Genomic DNA, 23,707 nt, shown 5'->3' on the forward strand with positions numbered 1-23,707 from the left:
GCCGTTGCTTTTGCTTTTGCTGTTGCTGTTACTGCGATATCGCCGCGTTCGCGCGTTAAACACAAGCGCAACAATTTTTATTCTGTCAGCGAACGCGTGCCTGTATTTGTGTGGTCCCGTCCTCAAACTGGACTGGACGAGGGACCCTGGGCTCCTGCTGCCAGCCAGCCAGCTAGCCTGCCAGCCAGCCAGCCATCCTTGCCGTCTTGTGCCTCCCGTGCCTTCTGATCTTGCGTGGCGATCTCACGCGCTTGCGCCTGCGCCTGCGCATTGTGGCTGGGCACGCTGCATTCGAAACTGGCGGGCATATCGATGTGGGGCCTCTCGGAACTTAGGTAGCTGGCCGGGCTTATAAATAGGCTTTATGAGCGCAAAAGTGTTGCCATTTTTCATGCTGGCAAGAGCACGGAACACGGCCGAGCCAGCCACCATCGCCCCCGAGACTATTTTTAGCTGGACATGTACAAGAGCAGCCGGGGAGGAGATCAGCATCGGCATCAGGATCAGGCTTTCGCCTCGATCTCGATTCGTGTCCATGTTCTGCAGTGTTTCGCACGCTGCACGCTACACGCATTTCCACTCGAAACTTGTTCTTGCCGCTGCCATCGCTTCCCCCGCCGTGATTTGTAACACGATACATTTCGCCGCCGCCGCCGCTGCTGCTGCTGCGGCTGCTGCCGCCGACTTGGAGTAAGGGTGTATTTATATAGGGACCTACGAACCGATCCACGGGTCCCCGCTGCTTCTAATGCATTTTTCAGCTCTTTTGCATCGAGCCCCAGACCGCGATCAGCTCATTAGGCATTTTTAATTTGACAACGCGCGCAATTTATGTGGGAATTTCACGGCGTGTACTTTGACTCATCCAAAGGAATCGAAACGATGCGAAACGAAACGAAACGAAAGACTTAGGCAGCGAACTTGGCGCGCCAGGCTCTGCTCAAAAATCAATTTTCAATTTGCTGCAGTTGGTCGGGATGGCACGGCATGGAATGGGAAGAAACGGAATGGGGCTCGTGTGACTACCTTCGGGGCTGACTGCCGGACAGCCTGACTAACTGACTGAATGACTGACTGGCTGACTGAATGACTGCCCCACGTCCTGCCTGCAACATCCGCAGATCAAAGCGAAGGAGAGCGCAAGGCGACCCCAAAAAGAATGACATGAAGGCTGTCTTATAAGTGGAACATCGAAGCAAAAAATACCCTTTGAAAAGTTTTACATTCCTAGTTTAAAGAAAATACTAATTAATTAATTTTTTTAGTATTTTAAAAAGGAAAAGCATTGCGTACATTTGAGTTTCAAAAAATTAACTTGAGGTGTCATGCTTATCTACGACTTCAAAGAAAAGAATTTTAAAGCATATTTCCTTCTATTTTTGATTGGAATAATACATTTTTGGTTTATCATCAAACCTATATAAATTTAATATATAAGGATCCCTCCAAAACATTTTAAATAATGTGAAGAACATTGTAGTCGTCAACTTTTCCATGAAAATGTACATGCCACTTGAGAGTAGAGTAGCGAAAATCTATTTAACCGGCACAGGCGTTGACGTTGATGTTGGCCCCGACTTAACGAAGTGTTGCTCGCCGGTCCCCGCCACGGCCCCGCCCCCTTTGGTCCCCTTTTAACCCCTGGCTGCCGGCGGCTGTGAGTCCGCGGCAGTGGCTGCATTCCGCGTGCGGTTTTTGTGGCCGGGCGGCATTTGGCCACGAGCGGCGCATAACAAAAAGGGAGTACACTGCCAAAGTATTGGCATTTCGAAATTGAAAAACCCTCGGCCGATAAAAATGTGCAATTTTCTAAGACCCGAAAGCACTCGAGAAGGGAAGAGAGCGCTCAGCTTTCGGGTTTCACCTATGATGTGTTTTTTAGGGGCGGTTGTGTTTGGTCATCAACTTTCCATAATCGGCGCGCAGACAACAAACAACTTGAGCCTTCGACGCGGGCCCGCCCGCTGGGTTCGCCGGCAACAACAATAACAACATTAACAAGAATAACAGCAACAACAAGAGCAACAAGCGCCACTTTGCTGTCAATTCAAAATGATAAAGCAAACAAATATTAACCCACTCCAAGTGGACGCATGTGGCTGCCGTCTCATGGCACTTTCTGACAGCCCAGCGACACTCGAGTCGATCCGGGGATCTGTCGGAGTCGGACTGGGGACTTCGACTGGGACTGGGACTGCGACTTGGACTGGGACTCTCGCGACTGTGGGAATGTGCCAGAGCCGCCGTCTCCCCACATTCGGAAAGACACTCGCATTGCCACGGCTTAAATGCCGTGTTCCCGGCCATAATGACTTTTAATTTTTATGGCACTGGCTGCCGAGGATGCCGATGCAGCAACAACAACACCAATAGCAAAGGCAACGGCAGCAGTGGAGCTTAAGTCGCATATAATTCAAGTCCATCAACGCATGCGCTTCACTTGACCACCGCCATGATACACATTTAAATACGAGGGAAATCGCCCTCCCCTCGAGAAGATCCGTTCCCCCTTGGCTGTCGCCTGTACGGCCACTTGAGAGGGCATCCATGTGACTCGTCTGCGTCTGGATCGCACTGGATCTAGCTCCTCCAACTCCTCGAATGTGGATCTTCAGATGCACGCTGCTCGATGCTTGCTGTTCGGTACTCGATACTCGAGAGGGCAACAACGGCTCAGCGTTGTTTAATATTTTAAGTAAGTGCTGCCGCTTGGCTTTGCGGTGAGCATGGGAGAAGCTCTAAGGGACTCCTATGATGAGGTGCAATTTGTTGAGAACAAGATAGGAGAGGGGATCTTCAAAACAAAGTGGATTATCCCCTTTAAGGATTGCTTTTATGAAGAGTTTAACTAATGAAGAATATTCTTTAAGAGTCACATTATTTCAACATTTTTAACTACTTTGCAAAAAAAAAATAAATAAATATATCAAACCTTTAAATTTAATGTAATTTAATGGCCTTGATTACCTTATGGCCCATTTAATTCCAAGAACTAGAGGCCAGTTATCATAGTTGAATTTTTGAATTTCCAGCGAATAAGTGACATATGTTTCCATATCTGCCGACATTTGATTTGTGTACTGATTTGGCAGGAACATTCGGTGCATTTAGCTGCATTTTTGTGGTTTGTCTCGTGCAAAAACTGTTGGCCAAATATGCGCCGCATGTGGCCGAGATGTCTTTCCTGTTCGGGCCTCCTTTGGGCCAACGGTCGCTGCTTACTCACCGTGATCTCGACCGTTCGACTGCTGTTTAAACCGCATCGATCGCTGCCAGCTGATAGGACAATGGACCCACTGCACAATGATAACTATGCCGCTTACGACTTTTTGACTCTCGTGCCGGCCAGGATCAAAAGGAGCCCGGTTGACAAATGTTTGTACACACACAAACACACACATAGAGAATATACCCAGGCTGGTAGAGTGTTACTGAGACCCTTTTTATGCCCAGTTACTGGGACTCTGGCTGTGAATGTTTATGTTACAAGCCCCTGGCCCCTGCCCCTTTTGCTCCTGGGCCCATTCAGTGGCTGTTCGTCGCCTTTGTGGTGGCAAATTCCCCGGAACACCGGAGGCACATCCATCCATTTGCCTAATTTCTATCTCGGCAGCAATTCCCCAATGGCATTTCACTTAGATTTATGTGAATTAAACAGCCAAATCCAACACCAAAAACCAAAACCAAAACCAAGTCCGTGTCCCAGTCGCAGTCGCAGTCCCTGGTAGCCGTAAATGTCAACATCCATTAGAGACCTCAAACCGTTAGTGGCATTTGTCGCACGCTATGAGGCCAACAGAAAACCGCCGCAGTCACAACAAGAGTCCCAAAACTCGCAGCATGATTGAGTGCCTGCTTCTCGGAATCAAATCGGAATCACCATTGGCTTGATATGAGAACTGGCAACGTGATCGTTGGCTGGATCGCTTTGGTCTGCTGTGTGGCATCCGAACCCCTTTTTATCCGGCATCTAAAAGTGACCATAAAGAATACAAATATTCTCGTAAATATTAGTTAGTATCAGTTATTAAATTACCGCGACCTTCACAACAGATAATCAAGCAAACCGGTGCGACGGGCCAAAGCACGCGTTATGGCCATTATTATTTGTTAATTATGTGGCCGCTCATGAGTCGCTCTAATGCCGAAGCCGCGAGACTTGTGCAGCCAAAACAAAAGACTTTGGCAACAAACTTGCCGGTTTGAGTCAGCTATGCGACCATAAAGCACTTCTGAAATTCAATGAACCCCAAGCGAGAGCGGAATAGTTGGGTAATTAGCAAATATCGACCATAAGACACTCTATAAAAAAAATCTATAAAATGTTGGGATAAGAAAATGAGCAACAAGTTTATAGAAAGTAGTTATTAAGCTTGAGAATTTATGTGTTCGATTAAATACAGGTACTACCTTTTGACACTTAAAAGTAAACAACCATTTATTAAAATTGTGTTTTTTTTTTTTAATTTTTTGCTTAAAGTGCTTATAAGGCTTTACCTTACCGTTTTTGATTTCAAAATAAGTGTCTTCTCATTTTCTCATTATCCTTAAGCGCCTTCCTCCTTTGCACTTCCCAAATCACATTACATAAGCCATATGCCCGCAACCTGTGTAAGCGCATAAAAAAAGAAACAAAATTTCAAGTTTCATATCGAAGTTTTATGATCGAAACACCAACGAAAAGTAAGAGAAACAAAAAGAGCAAATCGGCCGAAACCGATGGCGTTGGTGGGAATGGTGGGATCCAAACCGAAAATCAGCCACAAAGTCGGCAGAAGGGGATCGAGGGGCTTGGAGGTGGAGACGATCCGGGCGAGGCAGCAGCAGCCATGTTAACAACTTCCATTAAAAGAAATTAAAAGCAGTCGGAGACGCCGTTGGATGCGGACGCGCCATGGCGCACAGAAAATGGCGTTCCATCTGCTCTTTGGCATCTGGCTGGCATCTGTCCATGGATTCCGCACAGCCGAGTTGGCCAAGAGGAGCCGCGATCTGGGCTCTGCGGCCTCCAGTTGGCCAGCGAATGTTCTGGGCATTTCCGGTTCGTCTATTTGGAGGCTCTAGCACACGGAGCCAAACTATAAGTTAAACCAAGTAGCTCAGTCAAAAAAGGATTAGTAATACTAATAACATTACTTAAATTTATTCATTTATTTAAACTGAAGATATGACTTTGGAAATTTCAAAAACAAAGTATAACTGAAATCTGAAGTTCATGAGTGTAAACATTTATTGGTTGGCAAAAAAAAGTGTTTCATTTTTTTCTGATAAATTTTTTTAGAATTTGTTTCTTTTTCATAATTTTTTGAAATTTTTCAAACAAAGTTTTTTCACGTGCAGCATTACAGGTTGCCATTAAAATTCAATTTCGGTTTATAACTGTCGTCCCATTAATATTCACATAAATCAATGCTGGGCCAAATCTAATTACAGAAACTAATCTCTGGCTTTTTATCTCGAAGGGCCTGGAAGGTATTTTTGTTAGTTTATTTATTTAGTGTTTTTGTAGCTCCTCTTGATTTTGTTTTTGTGGAGTTTCGGCTAAGAGCCCGATCTATATGATCGTGATTATGAGGCCCGCTGGCCGTCTCGCTTGCTCCACGGTCCACGGTCCACGGTCCATGGCGATGCCATTTATTCATGCTCATTAAGTGCTGGAGCGATTGTTGTCTGGTCTTCGGGATGGTCTTCGTATCTGTATCTGGCTTGTTCACGGTGTTCGGTGTTCATTCACAAATGAGCGCCTTAAGCAGCTCCGCCCCACAAACACACACAGATTCGGTTCGATTCGAGCAGACACACACTAGCAAACGTAATGAGTTGCCGCGCACACAAAGAAGCCAGAAATTTATGTGGCAGCCACATAGAGACTCGCACACAGATGCCCCAGCCTCCGTTCCCCCCTTTTTTTCTCCAGCTTCTTCATCTTTAATTTGGTTCCGTGTATCTTGTTGATGGCGTTTTGCCTTCTCTTATATCTTTTGCCGCCACGACTATTGAATGTGTTTCTTCTGTATTTCTCCTCTTTCGCTTTGGATTTTTTCCAATTTTTTTTCTCGTTGAAATTATGCTACGCTTTGCATTCCTGAGCGTTACCAAAAAAAAGATATCTGGCCAACGGTTGGAATCCGTTACACAGGCAGGTGCACCTTTGTGCCTTTGTTCTCGGCGGATCGCAGGTGACAATTTCTTGGGCACACATTGACGGGCGTATTCCGCGATTCGCGCTTGCCAAGTGACAGTGTCAATATACCCGGTGCAACCGCAAAAAAAAAAGGTCTTGAGAAAGAGCCAAAAAGCAAAAGTCACTTTGTGCCACCACAAAACTTCCAAGTTCAAGATGTGCGAAAAAGCCGCATTCGATATAGCAGCTCAACCCTAGATCCCCAGTTCGAGGGAATTCTATATTAGACGAAAGTCAACAAAGATAAAAACTGGAAATTTATTGATCTCTAGAAAAGCGGCATCAGTCGCCGCATTTAGCTATTTGCAGTGCATAAATATAAGGTACCTAATTGCAAATTGTGTTTGCCCAATTCGTTATCGACATGACAATATATATAGACATATTCGCGAATTTATTTACAATGCGCCAAACGGAACTTATATTGGAGATTTATTTCCTTCAATTAATTTCCAAGAAATTCGTACATCCTGAGGTCTATCTAATCTATTATTGACCATTTACCGAGGGATTTGAGTCAATGAGTAAATTAAGTCAGGAATCTATAATGGAACTTAAATAAGAATTAACTACCATGCATTAAATTCCTAGAAATGCATCCTTATCTAATCGGTTCCTAAGGGAAATGAGTCAATAAGTATATTAAGCTCAGAATCTAGGCGATCGTATAACACTTAAGCGCTGAAAGTCCGCATTTTTTTTTTTTTTGGGTTGAGTTAAGATTGCCAAACGGAAGCAGCACCAGTGAACCTATATACTCCACATATACCATATACCATATAAGGCTGCCCAGGAGTCACACAATACACAAAAAACCGGAACATTATTAATTTACAAGCAATAAAGCGAAACGAACAACAAAACGAAGAAAGGCAACGGGGGAAAAAAGGTGAACAATGAGTTGGTGGCAATAGAGGAGTTGCAGGGCCAGAAGCGGCTAACAAGCCACAAGAGTTGAGTAGTGCAAGTGTTAAGAGAAATTGCAGTCGAGGCATCCTCGACTCTCCTGGCCACGCACACCAGCGCATCCAATTGGCAACAGGCACACACCTTCGGACCATGGCCATAATGGACCATACCATACCATGCCATCCCGTCCCGTACCATACAATACCATGCCATCCAACATCTGTTGGCAGCATCGCTGGCTGTGAGTACATAAGACCCGAAGACCCAGCCACCAACACTTGGAAACCAGTCTTGTGTGGGTATTCCATACCAACTGGTTGTCTCTCTCCCACTTAAGACTCCATGAAGCAGCATAAAAATGAACACCAAACTCGATCGTTGAGTGCTACACCAATACCAACAAAAGCGGGAATGAACTCGGAGCAGTTGTGTGCGAGTGTTTGTGTGTGCGAGGCCCTAGAGTTCTTGAAAGCACCCTCGTCGCCGTACTCGTACTCGTACTCGTATTCGTATTCGCCGCCGTACTCGTACTCGTACTCGAACGCTCTGCGCGCACGATACTCCGCTCGGAAATGTCATTTGTCAATCACAGTGCGAGCGCAACGGTTGTCCGATCCGAGAGCTAACTGCCAGTTGAGCGGAGATCGAAAGCAGCTAAGACCGCTGCTCAGTTAGGACCTGCTCTTGTCGCCTTGGCCAGTTTAAATAATAATAATAATAGTAAAACAACAACAGCGAGTTGAGGAAAAATATTATATTAACAAACGTGTCGCCGCCTCAGTGTCTCCGTGTGCCAAAAGTGAAGTGCTAAACAACCAAATAGAAAAAAACCCAATCAAGAGAAACCGCAAACAACGAGTCCAAATCCAAATCAAATAATGGATAACTCCAGTTCTGTGCCTTGGGCAAGTGCCGCCAGTGTCACCTGCCTCTCCCTGGACGCCAAATGCCACAGTTCCAGCTCGAAAATCCGCACCGAATCGAGCTCGATATCCGCATCCCTAGAATCGCAAACGATGCGCCACATTGCGCATACGCAGCGTTGCATCAGCAGGCTGACCTCTCTGATGGCCCTGTTGCTGGTGGTATTGGCGCAGAACTTCACCCCGGCCCACAGCTGCGGTCCTGGCCGAGGGCTGGGCCGTCATAGGGCGCGCAACCTGTACCCGCTGGTCCTCAAGCAGACCATTCCCAATCTCTCCGAGTACACGAACAGCGCCTCGGGACCTCTGGAGGGCCCCATTCGGCGGGACTCGCCGAAATTCAAGGACCTGGTGCCGAACTACAACAGGGACATCCTTTTCCGCGACGAGGAGGGCACCGGAGCGGATCGCTTCATGAGCAAGGTAAGCCCAAAAATTATTGATTGCTTCGAAAATAAATGACTTGGAAAATACCGCTTGTCTGGGGCTTTCCAAAGTGACTTGGAAATTATGTTTACAAATCGAAATGAAATGACTAAATGGTATAAGTATTAGGTTTTGTTGTTATGCCAGTGCAATCTACTACGTTTAAGATTGGACAAAATTATATTGAAGACCCAAAAATCATATCAAAATGTCAAGACTTGTTAGCAATACAATGACTAACTGGTCTTTTGATATCAATCATGTGAGTTAGCAAAATTGCTTAAATAGTTGAACGTAGACTTTGTCGATTTGATAAAAGTAAGCTTTTCCAGACAGATATTAGTGTTGAAGCAAATAAAATAGTAGTCTTTTGATTTATGGTGCGGAATCAAAAACCAATTTTGATGAAGTTGCAAAGTTGATTTAACAGGAATTCTTGGGCTATACCCAATAGCCAGATAGACATTTGGTTTCCGATTTCGGGCTAGGCTAATTCTGTGCTTATTGCGCACTGCACTCACATTTTCGCCACCCGTGAACACAAACTCAATTGACAAATTAGCGATCGCTAATCGCTGGCGCTGTTTAACCTTATCTAGCGATCGCCCGATGGCACGAGATTGTGCCACTCAGTTCCCATTGATAAACGATACGTGGCGAAAAAAGTGCCCAATCATTGGCCCGCGTTGGCCATTCCACAAACTGTTTTATGGCCAGCGAGCCATAAAAACCAGTCAGAAGTATGGCATTAGTTTTGAGCATTGGCCATTATATATTTAATTATGCATCTTATCGCCCGGCACTGCACTTATTTCGCCAGTGCAAAATAACAGGAAGCCCGACACTCGAAAGCCAATGGGGGAAAAAGTAAGATAGCGCCTGAATTCCAGCGAACTTAGCCATAAAGCTGCCAAGCGGGCCTAAATCCAAACAAACAACATCGCGTTCAACAACCTCAAGTCCAATCGATCCGAGGATCATCAGTGCAAATAGTTCAATCAAACATTGTGGGCCCTCGGCGGTTGCGAATGCGATTGCGAATGCGTCTTCGATTTCGCGCTGAACAACAAACAGGGTATCGAGTACGCGGGATTACCAGCCCAGGTACTTACCTGCTTTGGCCCGGCCCACAACCCCCGCCCACCTGTCTTCGCCCTCGGAATCGAGGCACGCGAGCATTCGCCGCTTATCGCCGGCGTTTGTCTGATAAGCCGCCTTGCAGCCAAGTAGTCCGCCCGCCAATACTCACGCACGGCTCACCAGATAGTGACTAAGTGTTTGCCAACATGTGTAGCTACATGACGGCACGGAAAGAAATTAGATCACCGTTCAATTGCCACTACTGATTCAACAATTTATGGGAAATTCATTCTTCTAATATTGCAACTTAGTATTCTCAATGATATAATAATATCTAATTACGCATATTAAACTTCAATTCAAAAATGTTTTGTTTCTCATTCATTTTGAGTTTTGTAGAACAAGTATATTTGTACTTCCTGTTCTAATTGCATCATTAAGCCAACTTATAATTCCATAAATAATTGATACCATGGCTTTTTTAGTTATTTAAATTATTTCCTGTGCGCTACTTGTGCCAAATCGAATCTATGTTAAGACACCAGCTGAGGCAAAGAATAGCAATATCTTATCGGAGTAAATGGGGCTGGGGCAGTGAAAGTGAGGGGGTGGCCACTCGGCTGGGGGGTTCCAAAGTGCGAAACAGCTAAAACAAGTGCTTAATTCTAGAAACAGCAGTCGCATAAACAGTGAAGGCTCGCTTAGAAGGGTGACATTGAAGTCGGCACACTTCCCTTGCTTATCGATTAGATTTCTGTTATTTTAATGAAATTTTAAGTGCTGAACAGGTGTAAAAATAACCTTATGATTGATAAGCTTCAAACACCCGTGCTATAAAACCTTTATGGCAGACTTCCAGTTTCCTTGGCCACGAATTGAAGCAAATGACGGTTGAACAACACGACAATAATCAAAAATAAACTGCAGGAAGATAGATTAGGGCTGCCAGGCAAACAATAAAGTTGATTTAAGATTACAATTTAACACTCATGTTATAATGACTTTCATTATATTGATTTATTTGGTTGCCACAGTAGTTTTAGATCTACGCGATCTGATTTCACTGTAATCGAATCATCCACTTGTCGAAACAGTTGTTGGGTCAGCTAGAGTTTCCCTCGAAAACTTTTCCCAAATTGCCATTTTGCAACTGAAACTGCCACGCGCCCATCGGGGGACTTGTAAATGGCTAAAAGCGATTTCAGATGTTACCTTGAATTTGATATGCAATCAATGGGCAGTCAATCGCAGCCTTTCCAGAAACTGGCGAACAATTAACAGTTGCTCGCACGGCAGCAAATGTCGCAGCTAGCAGCTCGCAGTGACACCGAAGGCCAAGGTCCTTCGGGCATTTGACTGAGCGGCCAAGGACACTCGGGCCACATAAAAATCCCGTTGTTCCCAGGGGCAAATATTTACAACGGCAACTGTTCCGCTACCGAAGTGCCGATGACATTGAGCACTTGGAATGGCCATTTGAACATTTGAGGACCTGGCCAGCAGCAGAGCGCAACTAAATCGCATTTTATGTGGATTCGGATTCGGATCCGGATTCGGATTTGGCTATCAGACCGCTGTGCGTGAATTTCAGTTTGTAAACAATTCGTTGTGGCCATTAAAAAGGCTCACAAAACGGACTGCTAACTGTGTGGCCCTGACCGTGTGGGTGTGTTATATGTGTGCTGTGCAGTTTCGGTTAGGTTCTGTTGCATAAACACCAATTGCGAAATTTAAGCAAATGGTTTGGAGTGGCAAAACCGAAACGAACGCAACAGAACATCGTAAAAAGCCAGAGCTTATGACAAGTCATTGCCTCAGGTAATTACAGGCAAATGTGTCTAGGGAACACGCCCTTCCAGTATCTCGAATGCCACGGGATTAGACAAGCAGCAAGCGGCAAGAAAAGCAGAAACCGCAGCAGCGGACAGATGGACTGATGGACAGATATATAGACTCGTGTGTTCGGATGGACAAAAGAATGCGTCAAAAGCCGCAGCATAAGTTCTAAAATTTCATAAATTGTAGCAACAATGGGGCTGAGGGCAAAGCCAATGGGTAATCCGATATGATTATTGACATGCATGCAGAGCAGAGCAGACCTCACTCTCTCGTCTTCCAGACATGCACATCAGCATCGACATCACCATCAAATCAACTCAAATCAAATCAACTCGAATCAAAGTAAGCCCTCAGCCCAGGAATTTTAATAGAGAGCATTATGACTCAAAATTGATCCTATTATGACAAAAATGGAGAGATGATGTCAGAGCGGAGAAGTTTCGTTTTCCCTTGCCAAAAAATAAAAAAAAAAAACAGAAAAAAGAACTCAAATCAAATCACGTCAAATGCTGCGATAAGCAAAACATCAGCCAATTTCGTGGGAACATTCCTGCGGCCAACAAAGTAATCAAACTTATCAAACAAACATCAGTCAGGCAAAGTGGACAAATCGCCAAAGCTAAAGTCCCTCACATGTGTGTATGGCCCATATAAGTCCGGTTCCGAATCCGAATCTGAATCTGAATCCACATTCGCACTGTTTGTTTTGCTTTTGTGCGAGATGCTTTTATATTATTATTAATCAATTTGATACTTTTACGAGGGCACTCAAGCGCGAATGTTCAAGGATTTGTTGGCCCAAAATGCCATCGATATTTGCTCAGCCTTTTTGGCTTCGACTTCGACTTTGTCTTTGGCTTTGGCTTTTGCTTTATTTGCATAAAACTTTTATGAACTTGCGCCGGGGGAAAAGAAGATCGCGATCTGAGATCGCGTCGCGGCTATCACATTACTGCTGGGCGAGTGACTCACATTTCACATGGTTCCTCTCGATTCCCGATTCCTGCAAGTCATTGGAGATCCAAGTCCCCATCCCCCAACCCCCATCTCCATCCCCAATCCTCGCTGCCCCATCAGTGCCAATGTGCGGCTCATAACTCATCATCAAAGTTAATCACACATCAGGGATTATGGCGCTTATCATTTAAGACCCGGGCCCAAACCCAAACTCCTTACCTGACTCCTCCAAATGACTTTTGCTGATCGCCGGGGGACATTAAATGTGGCAGGCAGACGCGAGGCAGGTGAGGCAATAGGCCACAGCTGAGATTTAATTTACGATTTCTGCAAATTAATAGCATTTAATTAATAACAATAAAATGACGCCTGCCTTTTATGGACATTTATTTGACGCGAGATTTACGAGCGTTTGTAATGCGTTGATGGGTTTTCGGGACGGGGGCTTTTCCATTTATTAAAATGGAAATTTTCGCAATTAAATTTGTTGATGGGAAATTGAAATTTTTATTTGAATTTAAAGATGTATTTAGCAGGAATTACTTGGAAAAATGTAATCAACGAATTGAAAAATGATTTAAGCATTAAATTGGCTTCTTATTATACCAACCAAGTGGCAAGAATTCAATTAGCAGCGATCCAATACGCTTAATCCGCCATTAATCCAATAAATGTTTCCACTTTTAATGCCCTGCCATTTATAATCGAAACAAAGAGCGAAAAAGCAAACAGACAGGAGCAGACTTCGGACCCTGAGTGTGTGGAGATTTCTCGAGATTCCGTAAACACAGTCCGTTTCCAATTAATTAAAGCTCAGACGTTGGGCTGTCTGTCCCATTCTCATTCCCATTCCCTTTCCATATCCGATCCGATATTCGATTTTTGCGCTGTAATAATTGCGCTGCCAGCGCATCGTAAACAATCAAAGACCGCCGCTAATTCTAATGAAGAGTTGAGAGCTGTGAATAGATTTGCAACACAAATAAACAACGACGGAGCTGCGGATTGGCATTAACCCTCGAGTCCCTGCACTTGAATCAATCAGAGGATCCATAACAGTTCGCCAATTAAGTGAGGAAATCTGGCCATTCGAGTGGGCCACACACACGCACACACACTCGCCCCGCCCGCTGACGGATTCCGAACTCCAAGATCCCGAAAAACCCCTAAGTTGCCACCTAAGTGGCGACCCTCAAGTGGCTCACCTCAGCCCCCGTTGACACACATATCGCATACATCGTATACACATCGGGTGGGTGACGTGATTTCTCCTTGGCTCTTCTTTTTTTTCTTCGTTTTCGTCGACTATATCCTGTGTCGCTTCCTCAGTTGTAAGTTTTCGCTTCCTCTGCGATCGCAATCAGTGCCGGGAATCAAAGGATATGCCATATCTGCTTACACCATAGAGCACGTGCATCGCCATACAAAATATATTTTAAAAAAACCCAAGAGAAAAAAAACAGAAAGGGGTGACTGTGACTCCCCTGGCAGGCGTAACTTAATGCGCACTTGAATTATGTCGTTAAATTGTGTCGTTTCCTAATCGTCGGTTTCCCTGGGGTACCAAGTAATCCGAGAAGCTTGCAGAAATAAAAAAAAAAAAACTACAGCAAAAAATCACAGGAATGGAACTGGCCAAAACAAACAAAGCCCCCGAACTTGTCTCCGGGCAGCAAACCGGGCGGCTATTAACTTGACTCGGCCAACTCGTCTTGACCAAGCGGCCAAGCGGCCTAATGATGATGAGTGCCTAATAATCTTCGTGCCATAATAATTTCGCTGGACCATTAAAAGCGTCAAATTGGCAGCCAGCCAGACAATTTAAATCAATAAAACTGCAGTCGCGGCCATTAAAAACGCATCAGAGGCAAATGGGGGGAAACAAAAAAATAAAAGCGAACAAGAAACTAAAACCGAAATAGCCAAATTCGAGGTGGAAAGCTGTAGTAAATCGAATGCAGCCGTGTAAACACACACACGCACACACACACACACAGAAAATGGGGCGTGGTCGGATTCAGTGATTTCTGATTTTCCCCTTTTCGGGGTAAAGGCAAAGTTCACACCTTGTTGAATGTCTAATTAATGCAGCTTTTTTTTTCTTTTCGTGATGATTCGATGGCGAGAGGGTATTGGATTGGGATTGGGATTGGGATTTTCCGATCCCCCGAGTTGCCAGGGCACGGGCTTATTTACACTTGACGCTGTTGTCTAACGGCCACTTACAAGGCACACACATTATTTAGCCATCTTTTTGGGCCGCCGACGCCGTGTATCCGTAAATGTTTACCTTACGCACCCGTCGGCAAACGAACTTGGAACTTGGCAACTGGGAAAGGGATATGGACTATGGGATCTGTGGAATCGGAGGTCTGAGGTCTGCGAACTGAGATCCCAGATCCAAGATCTGAGCTCTGAGATCTGAGATCTGAGCCGGCCGTTTGTTGTTTGTTCATTGCGCGTCCAGCGCATCGATTCGAATTCGAGCTCAATGCATTAGCATGTTGGGTAAACATCGTTGGCAGTGCTTAAGACAAAAGCGTTTGTCTTTCCCCCCAACCATAACACCATGGCTATATCCATCCGACCATCCATCGATCCTCTGTTTGTCGTTACGCTTTTGTGCTCATTAGCACGGACTGGCACTCCGGCTTTCGACTCTCGACTCGTTAAGCCTTTTAATAAAGCAAAGTTGCAGCAGTGCGGGCAAATATCATTGAACTCTTCCCGGAATGCGGCCTGCCACCTCAATTTGCCACAGTCAACAGTCCGCAGTCCACAGTCCGCAGTCCGCTGTGTGACAAATTTGGCAGCTCTGTTTTGGCCAAATAATAGCAAACAGAGACCGCTACAGATCCACACCTCATCAAAACATAAGCCCGAAAAGGCAAAACTCTGATCGCTGTGGTTTCTCCACAAGAAAAGAAAAAAGGATCTCTGTGGCGCAAATTGATTTTACGGCTGGTATTCTGTTTGCCCACAAAGGCAACATCCTGTCACCCGAACTCCGTCCGTTGATAATTGATTTTGTGGCCGACTCAATCTTTAAGATACTCTGTTGCCGTCTTAGTTTTTTTTCTTCTTTTCTTTTTCGAATCTCAAATATTTGCATAGACTTGTTCGAATCCTTTTCTGCTTGGCTGGCATTTCTCCCTCTAAAAAATCAAATGGAAACGAGCCGACAAACGGATGAGCACCCACCACATTGGCAAACAAAGCGTAAGCATTTTCATATATTATCGACAGGAAAAACAAAGAGTGAAAAGGGAGAAAATAAAAGGTCTATCGTTTCGAGCGTGGGTTAGGGTCACCATCGAAGGGTCACTGTTTGAACTGCGCGTAAGCATGGGCAAATAAGCCTTTGGCCAAAAGGGAACTGCGCAAACACGATCGCCTGTTTGTTGAGGTTGCAGCAACAGGTTCAAAGGATGCGGCCAAAGAGGGCAGACTCACAGATCGGCAAAGGTATATACACTAGGAAAAAATAAATGTTTCTAAAAGAAAAACAATCTTAAATTCAGTAGAATTTAAAAGATAGACGTTCTTGATAAGCCATGGAATAACTGGATGTATAGAAGGTGCAACATTGGGGTTTTATTTTTATGATTTATTAAATCTTTTCTTCTGCTTATCAATCCCAAATTGTATTAACATTTAATTTTTTTATTTCCAAAATCTTAAATTCCTTATTGAATTTTTCGATCTTTAGTTTTTGTTAAGTGCATGTGTAGACTAAGACCCCAGAGTTGGCTGGTAAATGAACGCGTTGGGCCCTTTGGGCCACCGGAATGAACGCCCGCATGCCACGCCCCTCACAAGCACTATATCCATCCCGCTCGCCCGTGCGTGCTGCGTGAATTAAACATGGCGTCTGGCTATTAACAATGCCTAATCGATCTCCTCTGCTCTCTTTTCTGCCCCTTCCAGCGCTGCAAGGAGAAGCTGAACGTGCTGGCCTACTCGGTGATGAACGAGTGGCCCGGAGTCCGCCTGCTGGTCACCGAGAGCTGGGACGAGGACTACCAGCACGGCCAGGAGTCGCTGCACTACGAGGGACGCGCCGTCACCATCGCCACCTCCGATCGGGATCAGTCCAAGTACGGCATGCTGGCCCGCCTGGCCGTCGAAGCGGGCTTCGATTGGGTCTCCTACGTCAGCCGGCGCCACATCTACTGCTCCGTCAAGTCAGGTAATTGTCCACATAATTCACTTAATCGCGGGGAAGGAAGGGGCACCTAATGGGCTTACGCTTGGGCATTCATGGTTGGCTCATTTGTCATAGCAAATCGTTTTCCGGTTTTGTGGTTTTACTAAAGTTAGGTAGCAGTTTGGATTTTACATCACTATGACAACACTTATGGTGAATATTAATTTTTAAAATATATATCTTTCAATGAGTCATATTTTTATTTTACTTGAAAATGCATTTTGAAAGTTAGAGAGTTATCACACAAAAAAAAAAAAACGATTAGCTGCACATTTCTGGGAATTATTTCTGGGAATTATTTCTGGGAATTACGCAAACTCTTCTGATAGGTTATAAAATTATTTTTATTTTTAGAGCTATGTATACAAATCATATTAAATCACAATTCTCAAGGGGTAATAGAATAACTCATTTCCTGGCAGACCTTAGAAGCTGCGATGGCTGATCATCTGTAGGAAGTAGTTAGTGAGCAATGGTCGAGGTGCTGGGTGATGGGTGGGCCTGCCCTGTTAGCCAGAAGTGACACTAACAAGCGTAATTTCGCATGTTTCGTACTGGCGATCGCTAAGCTGACAGGCGTTGGCAAATTTCAGCCGCTCGCCCTGCACTTCGCATCCGCCAAATTGGCCACGGCTGCAGTGCCAGCTACGAAGAGCCAGTCCCACAAGATCCGAAGATCCGAAGGGGAAGTGGTTGAGGCAGCGGCAACAAAGTCAAAACCGGACTCTCGATGGTCGAGAGGACTGGACCGGGCCCGAAACTCGGCTCCAGAGGCGGCAACCACCACTAACCGCATGGCTGTTGTTTTGACATGTTTAGGTTTGCGCCTGTCAAATTAAACGAATTGATGATACGACACCCAAAGCGTTTCTCAGGCAGCACAAACTGGCCAAGAAGACGGCGAAGAAGCAGGCAAACGGGCAACAGGCAACGGGCAACGGGCAACGGGCAACAGGCAAAGATGAATTAAATGCCGGGCTAAAACCTGAGCGCGGGCCTAATTGAAAAAAACACTGAAACAGTGAAACACCGAACGGCCGGCCAAGTTAGCATCATCAGTTAAGACGGGAACGGGCCATTTTCGAAGTGTGTGTATCTGTGAGCTGCCATTATGGCCAGCAACCAGTTTTCCCCGAAACATAACGAAACTGCCCCAAAGACCGAGAAGAAAATGCTTTCGAGCCCGATCAGCCAACCAAAACGGGCCAAGACATTTAAGTTTTCTTGCCAAGATTTGCTCTCTCTCCCCTCCTCGTTTAGTTTTTTTTTCCTCTTCTCCTTTTTTTTGCATTTCTTTAGCGGCTTTGGAGGGATTTTCCCTTTCAAGTTTCCCACACGGAAAAAAACAGACACTTTGGGTGCGACTGGCTGTCAGTTGTTCATTTAATTTCCATCTACAATTACAAGATGCCACGCCCCTTTCCCACACACGCAGTCGAGTCACAATATTGTGACTTTTGGTGGCGGCCCATAAAGATTACGGCAGGACACAAAAGGGCGAAGGGAAAGGAAACGGTGCCGAGTGTCCTTGCTCATTGATTCTAATTGCTTATGAAAGGAGCCGCCGGACTATGAACCTGGATCCTGCTGTCATCCTAGAGCCTCTCCCACACCCTCGATCTCGGTTTGAAAAATATCAAAAGGTCAGCCGACGAACAAGTGGCAAGCAGGCCATCCTGCCACATGTGTGTGGTCCGCTGGTCCAGTCGTCCTATAGCATTTACCCCTCCCCCTTTAAAAAAGACCATGTGTTGCTGGTGATGCTGATGTTGCTGCGAGCTATCAATAAATTACGGGGCGATTGATTGCTGATAGGCCGCTGCACATAAACCACGGGCTTATGACAGTTTTGGCACAGCATTCGCTGCGCCTCGAGTTCGCTGCCTAAGTCTTTCGTTTGGGGGGCCTAAACGGCAGCAGCAGCAGCAGCCACAGCCAAAGCAAAAGCGGCAGCGGCAGCACAACGACGAAGAGTAATGGCTGTAAACCTTTTTGTCGACACTAATTTTTTTCTTTTTTTTTCTCTCTTACCAATGTGGCTGCCTTTTCTTGTTGCTGTTGCTGTTGTTGTTGCTGCTTGTGTGTCGCGCGCGCGCGCATTAAAGCCCCCAAGCGTGTGTTGTTGTTGCATGTTCATGTTAATGCTGTCCAAACGATCAGTCACCAAGCCAACAACAACAGAAACAGCAACAGCAACAACAACAACAATGACAACAACAACAGCGGCTTGGCTGTCCTCTGTTTTGTAATAATTTATCAGTTTAGTCTTCACAACAAAGATAAAATAACGATAATTTTAACCACTTTAATGGTTTATTAATTTATGACCCTTCAAGTTCTTCACTTTCCACTCACCGCCGACACCGACGACGAGGCCTGAGATTTTTCTTGTCCCTCTTTTACATTTATTTTTTGTTTCCCATTTGGTTTATGTTTCAGTGCCTTTTTTGTGGTAGAAGGTAGATTTCACACCAATTTTTCTTGTTACTACCGCGCTTCCTCTCCGTTGCCTTCTTTTTGTTGTTGTTGTTGTTGTTGTTGTGTCCAGTCTGTTTTATTTGGACCCCCATCCCGCCGACCGCTTCCCCATCGATTATGGGTTTTATAGACCGCCAGCCATATGTATTTAATCCGATTTTTATTGTTTCTACACTTTTGTGTGTCCGCCCGTCCGTGTGTTTACCAAAATGCATCAATGGGAATTTCGGGCTGGCTGCACCGGGAAGGTGCATTTTCTTTGGAATTCCATGGCAGCAGCAGCAGCAGCAGCAGCGGCAGCGGCGGCAGCCGCAACAAGGCCACTTTATGGCCACTCATTATAATAAGCGCGCGCGGTTAGTGGTCGCCTTTGGTCTGGAATTTTTAATTTGAATTTTACAAGCGGAGCAGCAGCAGCAGCAGTGCGGCGCTTCGGGTGTGAAGGCCCCCAGATCCAGAGAAAGTTCTATCGAAGTGCATCCCGATTTTTCCAGATCCATTTGGGTGGCCCTCTGGCCTTAACTGCAACACGATACCCATTAATGATGATTAATGCGGCCTGCGCTTCGATTATTGTTTTGGGTGGGTTGCAGCATGTTCGGTAATTGCCAACAGGTTGCCAAAAAGGTTGGGAAAACAAACCACGAACTGCTACCTGGCCCATCCCCTTTTTTCGGCTTTTGGTTTTTGGTTTTTGGTTTTCGGTTTTTAGTTTTCATTTTTGCCAGCTCACCTCCCTCCCTGGGATTCCTAAGCCGCTTTGGCTCGAGTTCGGTCTTGGACCGATGCTGCTGATCCCACGGCTAATCTTGTAGGAAAAACAAGATCACAATTTTTGTGCAAGCCGAAACAAAAACACGGCGGACGCTTGTTATTGATATGCCTGCCAGATCGCAGATTGCTGATCTCCGATCTCCGATCTCTGTTCCCCGATCGCATTATGTTCCTGGCTTGTTGGCGAGCCGCAAAAGGCAGTCCTTTCAGTCCTTTCGTGTCCATTGTTTCACATTGGGCTGCAACGGGCCCGCCTCGGATCTGTGAAAACCTTTTTGACTTGTTGGGCTTGGCAATTGGATGCTTAACGCCAAATTAGATTAGCAAACTAATGCCATTACCTGGGCGGCCAGCACAGAGGGCCAAGTAAACTATCTGCAGATCAAGGACAAAATTTATGATCTCAGATTGTGTAGTTTTAAAAGGTGCTTCTTGATACAAGATTAGAAATACATTTACATTTTAGTGTTACTTGGGTGAATGAAGTAGTACAAGTATATTATTAGATAGTTTAATTTGATTTTAAAGTTAACAATTTGCAATGTTTCTAACCACATCCTTCTTTTCTTTACTTGCAGATTCCTCGATCAGCTCCCATGTGCACGGCTGTTTCACCCCGGAGAGCACGGCCCTCCTGGAAAGCGGAGTCCGCAAGCCGCTCGGCGAGCTCTCTATCGGAGACCGAGTCCTGAGCATGGCCTCCAACGGACAGGCTGTCTTCAGCGAGGTGATCCTCTTCATGGACCGCAATCTCGAGCAGATGCAGAACTTCGTTGTGCTACACACGGATGGCGGTGCTGTGCTCACTGTTACGCCGGCCCACTTGGTGAGCGTTTGGAAGCCGGAGAGCCAGGAGCTGACCTTCGTCTTTGCTGATCGCGTCGTGGAGCAGAACCAGGTGCTCGTCCGCGATGAGGCGACGGGCGAACTGAGGCCACAGCGCGTCATCAAGGTGGGCAGCGTGCGCAGCAAGGGCGTGGTGGCGCCCCTGACCCGCGAGGGCACCATTGTGGTCAACTCGGTGGCCGCCAGTTGCTATGCGGTGATCAACAGCCAATCGCTGGCTCACTGGGGACTGGCTCCCATGCGCCTCCTTTCCACGCTGGAGGCGTGGCTGCCCGCCAAGGAGCAGTTGCACAGTTCGCCGAAGGTCGTGACCCAGGCGGAGCAGCAGAATGGCATCCACTGGTACGCCAACGCCCTCTACAAGGTCAAGGATTACGTACTGCCGCAGAGCTGGCGCCACGATTGAGGACCTTCTCGACCCCGATCCTGTATTGTATTATATCCTGTAGTTATGTATATGCCTAATGATTGATGTATTTCAATGTTGAATATCGTTAATAATCGATCGATACTATTTATTTACCACAAAAAACGAAACACACACAAAAAACCCCACCCAAGCGATAAAGCAAAGAGAGCAAACGAAAAAAGAAATCAAAAACTTCAACGAAAACATTGTTAAATGTCCTTGACTTATTGTTTTTACAAACATTTTAGCTATAAGTAGGCAATCCTCGGCGCAGATCCTGAAGATGAAAAGAAAAACGTACACCTTTTTCAAATCAGCAAACTCCCGAAGAACACAGACGACTGTTACTGTATATTATAATGGAATTGAATTGCATAACTTATTGAGGTGCGGCTGAGAGTTCCAAGCCATTGGATATAAACATATATCGTACTTTGTATATAGAAGAAGCATTATAGTGACTGAATACTTTATTGTAATTGTGTATATAATACTTAATAGTTAACTGCGTATTTATACTTAATATTTAATGAAATATAATGAAATTGTTTGATAAATAGAATTTTCATTATTTTTACTTTGTTCCTAATGGTATTTTTTGATACAGCAGTTGCAGAGACAAGGTTTCACTTTCAAAATTTTTTTTAACAACTTTGGGTTTTTTCGTCAAGTTTTAAACTTTTGAGTCTTAACCGCCATTTGGCTTAATAGGGGAACTGCCAACTTGCTTGCTGATGAGGATTTACGAAATTAGGCCACACTAATGTTACAGCCTTACAATAATATCGATAGTGATGGATTGACAATGTTTGTAGTTTTTCTTTCTATCGGCGCGCTAAATTCGATACCTATCGTCCTATCGATTGACATAGTTAGTTATTTTCATATCGTATCGTTGTGTATCATTTTTAATTAATATCCTGTAAAATAATATTTGCTTACATCGGTATTGGGTCACTTTATTTTGTTTTTTCGAACGCCCTATATCCCGATCGTAACCCCGAGTATCCTGATCTTTGGCCAGAGTTCTGAAAAGTAAAAATGAATATTTGCCGCTTGTGTCTGGCAAAAGACGCCAACTTTGATGTATTTGGAAGTGGAACAACTGCCCTAAGGATCATTGCATGCACATCGCTAGAAATAGAACCAAACGATGGGCTTCCACAGCACATATGTGCTCCCTGTCGGCTGCGCCTTGAGGAGATGCACCACTTTCGGAGACGATGCCAGGCGGCTGATCGTCGACTGAGACGCCACAAGGTTCTGCAACGCCAGGGAATCAAAACAACTTTGGAAGAAATCGGGGATCAGCAGCCGCCCCTGCGGGATGTGGCTGGATGCACGACCACCGCCTGTTCTGAGAGCAACTCTCAGTGGCGCACCCAGGCTGCCCAGCTCATCCGCACCGAGATTGATTCCTTCAAAAAGGACCTCCTTAACTCCTGCAAACAGTCTGTACGCGCCGACATCGAACATGAACTCCGGCCGCAGCTGGAGAAGGTGATCCTGGCTGAAGCCAAGCAGCAGGTGCGATTAAGCGTCCTAGACGACGTATTTTACGAACTAGAGAGTTATTTTGTGCGAAAGCGCAATGAGACTTGCGAGCAGGTTAGTTGTTCAGAGAGCTATTCCACGGATTGCAACGGTCAGTTGGTTTCTGACCAGCCTGATGAATTGTACGAAGTATCGGCAGGGGAAGAACTCGGGGAGTCCCACGATCTAGGCGTAGTGGACCTGCTGGGTAATGTAACTAATTTCATAATTCAATCGTATATTTTTACATATTAAAACTAATTTGCAGACGTCGAACCGGAGCCCAGCGAACAGCCAGCTTTCACCGCAGTAGTTCCTGTCCCCATGGTGGAGATAAATATGAACGATCCACAGTTGAGCCATCTCCGCGACAATTTTAACAAGGACTTCTTTCTTAACACTACCAAATCTCCTAAAAAGCCAAGTATCCAATCGCCGTGCCCCAAGAAAGTCCGTTTTGAAACCCCACAAAAAAAAGCAGAGACAGTCTGCCGAAATCACGGTTCTTGGTCGGAAAGGTATTCTCAGTCTCCTAACCAAACAGGCAGGCGTGTACCCATCGAAACACACAGCAAGAAGACAGAGGGACTCTGTCGGAAACACAGCTCCTTGTCTCGAAGAAGCTCACAGCCAAGCAACTCGGGCAATTGTGTGCGTTGCCGTCTCAGAGGAGCGGATAAGCTAAATAGCTCAGTGTCGTAGTCAGTAACATAAATAAATGTATTTTCGTATCTACACATTTTAGTGATAAGACTAAAAATAGCATGGACCCACGTGTTTTTATCCTTGCCTTGCATATGTATGTACATACATACATATTTTGTCTATTTATGGCCTACATAAAATCTTAAGCGATATTGATGTTATTAAGTCGTCTACTTGTATTTGTAAAGACTCGAGTCCATACAAGACTCGAATAATATAAAGGCGTTTTTTCAGTAAAAAATCATTTTTTTTTTATACAACAACACTATAGTAAATGGTTTCAAAATAAATCGACCTGATGCTGTTCGAAAGATGTTTTTATGGCCTACATATAATCTTAAGCGATATTATTAGTGTATTTATAAAGACTCGAATCCATACAAAGATTCGAATAAAATAAGGTAAATGTTTACAATGTTACAATCGCATCTTCAATT

General features: G+C 45.1%; 2 protein-coding genes across 2 annotated transcripts; both read left to right on the top strand.

Moving 5' to 3' along the window:
* The first annotated feature begins 7,958 nt into the window (after positions 1-7,958).
* LOC108091668 (protein hedgehog) lies at positions 7,959-21,594 on the top strand. Its single transcript, XM_017190981.2, has 3 exons — positions 7,959-8,439; positions 16,246-16,507; positions 20,356-21,594. Exons 1-3 carry the CDS (start codon positions 7,972-7,974, stop codon positions 21,027-21,029), a joined length of 1,404 nt encoding a protein of 467 aa, XP_017046470.1. The 5' UTR covers positions 7,959-7,971; the 3' UTR covers positions 21,030-21,594.
* Positions 21,595-21,895: 301 nt separating this feature from the next.
* On the top strand, positions 21,896-23,533 carry LOC108091669. The gene is made up of 2 exons (XM_017190982.2): positions 21,896-22,773; positions 22,834-23,533. Exons 1-2 carry the CDS (start codon positions 22,074-22,076, stop codon positions 23,265-23,267), a joined length of 1,134 nt encoding a protein of 377 aa, XP_017046471.1. The 5' UTR covers positions 21,896-22,073; the 3' UTR covers positions 23,268-23,533.
* The last annotated feature ends 174 nt before the right edge of the window (positions 23,534-23,707 follow it).

This window comes from Drosophila ficusphila, unplaced genomic scaffold (assembly GCF_018152265.1).
Source record: "Drosophila ficusphila isolate 14025-0441.05 unplaced genomic scaffold, ASM1815226v1 contig_791, whole genome shotgun sequence".
NCBI classification, from domain to species: Eukaryota; Metazoa; Arthropoda; class Insecta; order Diptera; family Drosophilidae; genus Drosophila; species Drosophila ficusphila.